General features: G+C 42.3%; 1 protein-coding gene across 2 annotated transcripts in view; it reads right to left on the reverse strand.

The window, feature by feature from the left end:
- MOV10L1 (Mov10 like RNA helicase 1) overlaps positions 1-10,019 on the reverse strand; it is a 55,943-nt gene extending 45,924 nt beyond the window's left edge. For both annotated transcript variants that reach the window (XM_060687151.2, XM_087874226.1), the window contains exon 1: positions 9,795-10,019. In XM_060687151.2, the coding sequence (XP_060543134.2) occupies positions 9,795-9,879 (85 nt within the window). In that variant the 5' untranslated portion in view covers positions 9,880-10,019. The remainder of the gene's footprint in view (positions 1-9,794) is intronic.
- Positions 10,020-10,042: the final 23 nt, after the last annotated feature.

Genomic DNA, 10,042 nt, shown 5'->3' on the forward strand with positions numbered 1-10,042 from the left:
ATTTATATAAACAAATTTTGTGTAACTCTAAACTTTTACTTATATAAAACATTGCAAGACTGCTAAGCTAGTGTTAAAATTTCACTAGTTAGCCCTCTCGTTTATTTTTGATTTTTTTTCATTCCCCCCCCCCAAAAAAATTAAGATGGTGAACATGCCTGATGCAGGTATGGTAGTCTTCGATTTACAACAGTTCGTTTACTGACTGTCTGAAGTTACAACAGTACTGAAAAAAAGTGACTTATGACTGTTTTTCACACTTACGACTGTTGCAGTATCTCCATGATCACAAGATCAAAATTCAGATGTTTGACAACTAGTATGTATTTATGACGGTTGCAGTGTCCCCGGGGGCGGGGGGGGGGGGGAATAATATGATCCTCTTTTGTGACCTTCTGACAAGCAAAGTCAATGGGGAAGCCAGATTGGCTTAACAACCGTGATACTAATTTAACAACTCAAGTGATTCAGATAACAACTGTGGCAAGAAAGGTTGTAAAATGAGCAAAGCTCACTTAACAAATGTCTCACTTAGCAACATAAATTTGGGGCTCAATTGTGGTCGTAGGTTGAGGACTACCTGTACTCCTTCCACATCCAATTTTCCCCACAACAATGATGGTGGTGGTTTGGACTAAGAGTGACTGGCCCAAAGTCACCCAGAGGGCTGACTAAGGCAGGACTAGAATTAACAGTCTCTTGGTTCATAGCCTGATGTCTTAACTACTAAACCAAACTGACTCTCAATATATATCCTTATATCCTGAAACGAGGCAATGCAATACATTGTACTGCATTTATTTATCAAACATGGTAACACAAAGGAACGAAGAAATACATGTAAATTATTCCATGTATCTTGATCGCAAATATATTGCTAAGAAATCTGATCTACTTGAATCATGCTATGAATTAACTGGACACATATTTTGCAAGCACTGACTTTTATTTTTATTCATTTACTAGATTTATGTTTCTCCTTTTTTGGAGGAGGTCAAGGCAACTTGCCACTCTCACTCAATTCCCCAAAGAACATTTTAAGGATGGCTGAGCAGAGAAAATCAGTCAGTGAGTTTCTTGGCTTCAGTTGGGTTTCCTAAGGTATAATCCAACATTTTAACAGTTACTGTACATTTTTCTAGCTGAAAATTTGCAGAGCTTCTGTGATCACCAAATTGTTATTAAAGTTTTCAACGAATCAAATCAAATCTCTCATGGCATTTTTTTCTGGAACTAAAATGAAAGCTCCTTAACCCTCCCTGCTTCCAGTATCATTTATCCTTTCTCCAGTATGTACTTGGTTGCTAAAGTCACTTCTTCCACTCTACTAGAACATGACTCATAATGTCTAAACAAGACCACAAAGCCTATTCTACACTAATGGCTTCCAAGGTCAATTAATCCCTAAAACTAAACTATTTTAGTTTATTTTTACTTTTTAAAGTGACAGAAAGCTATTCTTTCTACTGCTACAGACTAGCTTTGTTGGGAATTGTTTGCCAAGACATATTCCTTAAAATATTCTAAAATTAAAGTTCTTGGTTTGGGGTAGGCAATCTTGCATCCCTCAAAGCTTTTATATTAATTTCCCCTCCCACTCTATTATCAAGAATTGTGGGAACTGTAGCAGGGAGGACAGATTTCCTACTCTAATTTAAATTCAGACTACCCATTTCAAGAATGTGTACTTCTATCATTCTGAGAAAAACATTTTCACAGCTTCTAGTTCAAGAACATAAGCCTACATGTGGGATGCAGTAATATTCAGAGAACTGTATTTCTTAGAAATATACTTACTAAAAGCTTGTAAACATTATGTGACAAATAAAACAGGTTATGTAACAATTACGCAACTAGCAATTATATCCAAAAACATTAAAAATTAAAATGCCAATGTATTTCTTAGAAAGTAAGAGCCAGTCTAAGTAACAATTTCCTAAAGTAACTTTATTATTGTTAAACTTTGTTTTTAATAAAAGTTATACTCAAAGATACAAATGTTAGGAAACTTGCTTCTGCATCTCAGGATAAGAACAGCATATATATTTATATATTTATATTTATTTGATTTGTATACCGCCCTACTCCCGAAGGACTCAGGGCGGTGAACAGCCAAACAATAAAATAACATAGATACAAAAAATTTAAAAAACCAGATAAAATCAAATTAAATCATTTTGGTCCAGACAAATTAAAACACCCCAATAATTTAAAAACAGATTAAAATTTACATATTTAAAAAGGGAAGAGATTAGGCCAAGCCCGCCTGATGGAATAAAAAGGTCTTCACAGTGCGGCGGAAGGTGCACAGATCCGGGATCCTCCGTATCTCTGGGGGGAGCTCATTCCAGATGGTAGGTGCCCCCACAGAGAAGGCTCTCCCCCTAGGGGTCGCCAGCCGACATTGTTTGGCTGACGGCACCTGGAGGAGTCCCTCTCTATGAGAGCGTACTGGCCGGTGGGAGGCTATTGGTGGTAGTAGGCGGTCCCGTAGATAACCAGGTCCTAAGCCATATAACTCGTGTACTTCAAATACGTCTTTTTAAAAGAGGTTTATACTTTGCATTTAACACTAACTCCCAATAAAAATCTAGTTAAGTTTTTGGAGATGATTATTTCCTAATTTTTGTCATGCATACAATTACACAAATGTATTAATATCATGAAGCCCTATATAGCCTAAGGCCAGTACTGTATACCTGAGAGAATGCTTGTTTCCAATTGTTTCTGGCCCTCAGTATATCACAGCAGAGTGGATGTGCTCTAGATCCCCTCCATTAAATATTGCCATCATGTGGGACAGTGGTGAAATGTAAAATTTGTTAGTACCGGTTCTGTGGGCGTGGCTTGGTGGGGGGGGGTAATGTGACTGGGTGGGCATGCCCAACTTTTTTTTTTTTTACTTTTAAAAGCATTTTTTCTACCTCTTTGGCCAAAGAGGTTGTAAAAAAAAACGCTTTTAAAAGCCTCTGACGATCAGCCTCAGCTGGGATCGTCAGAGGCGTTTAAAAGCATTTTTTTCTGAACCATTCGCCACCATTGCTACCGGATCGGGTGATCTGGTCCGAACTGGGAGCATTTCACCCGATGTGGGACCAAGGAAGCATGCTTTTCATCACATCATCTGGAACAGCACTTCGGCTGGTCCCTCTGAGGCCCGAGTCTCAGTAAGGTAGGCGGCTGCCTCTTCTTGGAACTCCCTCTATTTGCCGATCCCCACCCCTTCTCTGCCCTTCTGTATGTCCTGCACAATGGCACTCCTTGGTTGTGGTGATGGTGGCGGTACCAGTGCTGAAGTATAGGCCTGGGGCTTTCAGAAGTCTGAGCTGGGCCTCATTGCTGCAAGGCCTCTATTTCAGCTCCAGCTGAAATACTGGTGCGACTTCTGAGTACCGCCTGAAACCCTGTGCCACGCATACTGTTCTCCAATGCATGCATGCTGTTTTCCAAGCTGTGAGGACATGTACAATTTGCAGAACCGTGTTTGCAGTCTTGGGAAAAAGGCCTGGTGCAGCATAGGACCCGGCTGAGTATACCTCAACAGTGGGAGGAAGCCGGTTATGGTCAGCTGAGTGTGGGAGGGCCAATGGAGCACAAAGGGCTTTATGCTGCGGTGGCTGGCTGCAGTGTTTGAGGCAGCACTCCTTAGTGGCCGTGGTGCAGTGGTGAAATCCAATTTTTTTTTACTACCGGTTCAGTGGGCGTGGCTTGGTGGACATGGCAGGGGAAGGATATTGCAAAATCCCCATTCCCTTCGGGAAAGATATTGCAAAATCTTCATTCCCACCCCACTCTGGGGCCAGTCAGAGGTGGTATTTACCGGTTCTCCAAACTACTCAAAATTTCCACTGCCGGTTCCCCAGAACCTGCTGGATTTCACCCCTGCCATGGTGGTACTAGGGCTGAAGAAGAGACTCTGGTGGAAGTGGCTGATGGAAAAATGTTGAAGGGCCTGAGCTTCTACTTCATCCCTACTGCCACTGTGCAGGACAGTCAAAAGGACAGAGACGTGGAGATGGGTGGATGGGGAAGCACCCTGAGGTCATAAGCACAAGCATATTATCAAGCACCCAATTTTGATCATGTGACCAAGGGGTGCTGCGACAGCTATAACTTTGTGGACCAGACATACATATAAAGAAAGGTAATCATTATTTGATCTTCATATTCCACTGAACAGAAAATACCCCATTTTGTAAAGAGCCAAAGATTCCCTGGTCTTGATCAGAAGCCAATCCAACGTGGTTGCTGTTGCATTAGGTTAACTGGGAAAACCGAACTGTCATTTTCCGCACCACCACAAATCCATTACTGGGGCTGCATCACTTTCAGACCATGCTAGTTAGCCCTTAAGAGTCGTTGTGGAGAGAACATTTGGGGGAGACCATCCTAAATGCCACCTTGAACTCTGAAACATTATAAACCAGGGGTCTCCAACCTTTGCAACTTTAAGCAACTCTTCCTTAAGAGGCAGAAGAATTTATATAAACAAATTTTGTGTAACTCTAAACTTTTACTTATATAAAACATTGCAAGACTGCTAAGCTAGTGTTAAAATTTCACTAGTTAGCCCTCTCGTTTATTTTTGATTTTTTTTCATTCCCCCCCCCCAAAAAAATTAAGATGGTGAACATGCCTGATGCAGGTATGGTAGTCTTCGATTTACAACAGTTCGTTTACTGACTGTCTGAAGTTACAACAGTACTGAAAAAAAGTGACTTATGACTGTTTTTCACACTTACGACTGTTGCAGTATCTCCATGATCACAAGATCAAAATTCAGATGTTTGACAACTAGTATGTATTTATGACGGTTGCAGTGTCCCCGGGGGCGGGGGGGGGGGGGAATAATATGATCCTCTTTTGTGACCTTCTGACAAGCAAAGTCAATGGGGAAGCCAGATTGGCTTAACAACCGTGATACTAATTTAACAACTCAAGTGATTCAGATAACAACTGTGGCAAGAAAGGTTGTAAAATGAGCAAAGCTCACTTAACAAATGTCTCACTTAGCAACATAAATTTGGGGCTCAATTGTGGTCGTAGGTTGAGGACTACCTGTACTCCTTCCACATCCAATTTTCCCCACAACAATGATGGTGGTGGTTTGGACTAAGAGTGACTGGCCCAAAGTCACCCAGAGGGCTGACTAAGGCAGGACTAGAATTAACAGTCTCTTGGTTCATAGCCTGATGTCTTAACTACTAAACCAAACTGACTCTCAATATATATCCTTATATCCTGAAACGAGGCAATGCAATACATTGTACTGCATTTATTTATCAAACATGGTAACACAAAGGAACGAAGAAATACATGTAAATTATTCCATGTATCTTGATCGCAAATATATTGCTAAGAAATCTGATCTACTTGAATCATGCTATGAATTAACTGGACACATATTTTGCAAGCACTGACTTTTATTTTTATTCATTTACTAGATTTATGTTTCTCCTTTTTTGGAGGAGGTCAAGGCAACTTGCCACTCTCACTCAATTCCCCAAAGAACATTTTAAGGATGGCTGAGCAGAGAAAATCAGTCAGTGAGTTTCTTGGCTTCAGTTGGGTTTCCTAAGGTATAATCCAACATTTTAACAGTTACTGTACATTTTTCTAGCTGAAAATTTGCAGAGCTTCTGTGATCACCAAATTGTTATTAAAGTTTTCAACGAATCAAATCAAATCTCTCATGGCATTTTTTTCTGGAACTAAAATGAAAGCTCCTTAACCCTCCCTGCTTCCAGTATCATTTATCCTTTCTCCAGTATGTACTTGGTTGCTAAAGTCACTTCTTCCACTCTACTAGAACATGACTCATAATGTCTAAACAAGACCACAAAGCCTATTCTACACTAATGGCTTCCAAGGTCAATTAATCCCTAAAACTAAACTATTTTAGTTTATTTTTACTTTTTAAAGTGACAGAAAGCTATTCTTTCTACTGCTACAGACTAGCTTTGTTGGGAATTGTTTGCCAAGACATATTCCTTAAAATATTCTAAAATTAAAGTTCTTGGTTTGGGGTAGGCAATCTTGCATCCCTCAAAGCTTTTATATTAATTTCCCCTCCCACTCTATTATCAAGAATTGTGGGAACTGTAGCAGGGAGGACAGATTTCCTACTCTAATTTAAATTCAGACTACCCATTTCAAGAATGTGTACTTCTATCATTCTGAGAAAAACATTTTCACAGCTTCTAGTTCAAGAACATAAGCCTACATGTGGGATGCAGTAATATTCAGAGAACTGTATTTCTTAGAAATATACTTACTAAAAGCTTGTAAACATTATGTGACAAATAAAACAGGTTATGTAACAATTACGCAACTAGCAATTATATCCAAAAACATTAAAAATTAAAATGCCAATGTATTTCTTAGAAAGTAAGAGCCAGTCTAAGTAACAATTTCCTAAAGTAACTTTATTATTGTTAAACTTTGTTTTTAATAAAAGTTATACTCAAAGATACAAATGTTAGGAAACTTGCTTCTGCATCTCAGGATAAGAACAGCATATATATTTATATATTTATATTTATTTGATTTGTATACCGCCCTACTCCCGAAGGACTCAGGGCGGTGAACAGCCAAACAATAAAATAACATAGATACAAAAAATTTAAAAAACCAGATAAAATCAAATTAAATCATTTTGGTCCAGACAAATTAAAACACCCCAATAATTTAAAAACAGATTAAAATTTACATATTTAAAAAGGGAAGAGATTAGGCCAAGCCCGCCTGATGGAATAAAAAGGTCTTCACAGTGCGGCGGAAGGTGCACAGATCCGGGATCCTCCGTATCTCTGGGGGGAGCTCATTCCAGATGGTAGGTGCCCCCACAGAGAAGGCTCTCCCCCTAGGGGTCGCCAGCCGACATTGTTTGGCTGACGGCACCTGGAGGAGTCCCTCTCTATGAGAGCGTACTGGCCGGTGGGAGGCTATTGGTGGTAGTAGGCGGTCCCGTAGATAACCAGGTCCTAAGCCATATAACTCGTGTACTTCAAATACGTCTTTTTAAAAGAGGTTTATACTTTGCATTTAACACTAACTCCCAATAAAAATCTAGTTAAGTTTTTGGAGATGATTATTTCCTAATTTTTGTCATGCATACAATTACACAAATGTATTAATATCATGAAGCCCTATATAGCCTAAGGCCAGTACTGTATACCTGAGAGAATGCTTGTTTCCAATTGTTTCTGGCCCTCAGTATATCACAGCAGAGTGGATGTGCTCTAGATCCCCTCCATTAAATATTGCCATCATGTGGGACAGTGGTGAAATGTAAAATTTGTTAGTACCGGTTCTGTGGGCGTGGCTTGGTGGGGGGGGGTAATGTGACTGGGTGGGCATGCCCAACTTTTTTTTTTTTTACTTTTAAAAGCATTTTTTCTACCTCTTTGGCCAAAGAGGTTGTAAAAAAAAACGCTTTTAAAAGCCTCTGACGATCAGCCTCAGCTGGGATCGTCAGAGGCGTTTAAAAGCATTTTTTTCTGAACCATTCGCCACCATTGCTACCGGATCGGGTGATCTGGTCCGAACTGGGAGCATTTCACCCGATGTGGGACCAAGGAAGCATGCTTTTCATCACATCATCTGGAACAGCACTTCGGCTGGTCCCTCTGAGGCCCGAGTCTCAGTAAGGTAGGCGGCTGCCTCTTCTTGGAACTCCCTCTATTTGCCGATCCCCACCCCTTCTCTGCCCTTCTGTATGTCCTGCACAATGGCACTCCTTGGTTGTGGTGATGGTGGCGGTACCAGTGCTGAAGTATAGGCCTGGGGCTTTCAGAAGTCTGAGCTGGGCCTCATTGCTGCAAGGCCTCTATTTCAGCTCCAGCTGAAATACTGGTGCGACTTCTGAGTACCGCCTGAAACCCTGTGCCACGCATACTGTTCTCCAATGCATGCATGCTGTTTTCCAAGCTGTGAGGACATGTACAATTTGCAGAACCGTGTTTGCAGTCTTGGGAAAAAGGCCTGGTGCAGCATAGGACCCGGCTGAGTATACCTCAACAGTGGGAGGAAGCCGGTTATGGTCAGCTGAGTGTGGGAGGGCCAATGGAGCACAAAGGGCTTTATGCTGCGGTGGCTGGCTGCAGTGTTTGAGGCAGCACTCCTTAGTGGCCGTGGTGCAGTGGTGAAATCCAATTTTTTTTTACTACCGGTTCAGTGGGCGTGGCTTGGTGGACATGGCAGGGGAAGGATATTGCAAAATCCCCATTCCCTTCGGGAAAGATATTGCAAAATCTTCATTCCCACCCCACTCTGGGGCCAGTCAGAGGTGGTATTTACCGGTTCTCCAAACTACTCAAAATTTCCACTGCCGGTTCCCCAGAACCTGCTGGATTTCACCCCTGCCATGGTGGTACTAGGGCTGAAGAAGAGACTCTGGTGGAAGTGGCTGATGGAAAAATGTTGAAGGGCCTGAGCTTCTACTTCATCCCTACTGCCACTGTGCAGGACAGTCAAAAGGACAGAGACGTGGAGATGGGTGGATGGGGAAGCACCCTGAGGTCATAAGCACAAGCATATTATCAAGCACCCAATTTTGATCATGTGACCAAGGGGTGCTGCGACAGCTATAACTTTGTGGACCAGACATACATATAAAGAAAGGTAATCATTATTTGATCTTCATATTCCACTGAACAGAAAATACCCCATTTTGTAAAGAGCCAAAGATTCCCTGGTCTTGATCAGAAGCCAATCCAACGTGGTTGCTGTTGCATTAGGTTAACTGGGAAAACCGAACTGTCATTTTCCGCACCACCACAAATCCATTACTGGGGCTGCATCACTTTCAGACCATGCTAGTTAGCCCTTAAGAGTCGTTGTGGAGAGAACATTTGGGGGAGACCATCCTAAATGCCACCTTGAACTCTGAAACATTATAAACCAGGGGTCTCCAACCTTTGCAACTTTAAGCCTGGAGGACTTCAACTCCCAGAATTCCCAGCTTTGCTGGCTGGGGAATTCTGGGAGTTGAAGCAGTGGGGAAATACAATTTTTTTTACTATCGGTTCTCTTGGCATGGCTTGGTGGGCATGGCAGGGGAAGGATACTGCAAAATTCCCATTCCCTCCCCACTCCTGGGCGAAGGATATGCAAAATCTCCATTCCCACCCCACTCCAGGGGAAGGATACTGCAAAATCTCCATTCCCACCCCACTCCAGGGGAAGGATACTGCAAAATCTCCATTCCCACCCCGCTCCAGGGGAAGGATACCGCAAAATTCCCATTCCCTCCCCACTCCTGGGCGAAGGATATTGCAAAATCTCCATTTCCACCCCACTCTGGGGCCAGCCAGAGGTGGTATTTGCCGGTTCTCCAAACTACTCAACATTTCCGCTGCCGGTTCTCCAGAATCTGTCAGAACCTGCTGGATTTCACCCTTGAGTTGAAGTCTTCCAGGCTTAAAAGTTGCCAAGGTTGGAGACCCCAGTTATAAACGCAACCAATTAATAAACCCGTTTAATGGGAGAAGCAAAACCCCTTGCACAACCAAATTAAAAAAGAAAAAATGAGATTGTGTTTGGGGGTAGTAGTGGTGGTGGTAGTGATTTTCCAAGCCGCCCAGTCTTGGGGAGTAATGGCCATAGCAAATATATTAATTAAATTAATTAAGCTGAATTCCTGTAGGCCTAACAGTTCCCCTGTCAAGGTCTTTTTGCATAGAAAACATGTGATACGAATTCGCTCCCTTATTGCACTTTTTTTTTTAACCGTCCAATCAATTATTAGTACAAGGGGGGGGAAAAAAAGCACCAAGTGATCTCCGTTCTTCTACCTCGGGCCGATTGAGACGCCTCTTCGATCTCCTGCTCGGCGTTCCGCCAGAAAAACGAAAAGCCCTTGGACAAAAGGTGGATCATTTCACCCCAAGCCTCCAAATACACCCAGCTCAACCCTCAGCAAGGCCTCCGTCGTCCTCCTCCTCCTCCTCCTCCTCCTCGCGCACTAAAACCCCGCGAACCACGCCACGTGCCTCCCCAACCCCTTTTTTTTTTCTTCCGCCGCGCGCCGGCTGGTCGCTCA

Source organism: Pantherophis guttatus, chromosome 7 (genome assembly GCF_059756535.1).
Source record: "Pantherophis guttatus breed Tessera chromosome 7, ASM5975653v1, whole genome shotgun sequence".
NCBI lineage: Eukaryota > Metazoa > Chordata > Lepidosauria > Squamata > Colubridae > Pantherophis > Pantherophis guttatus.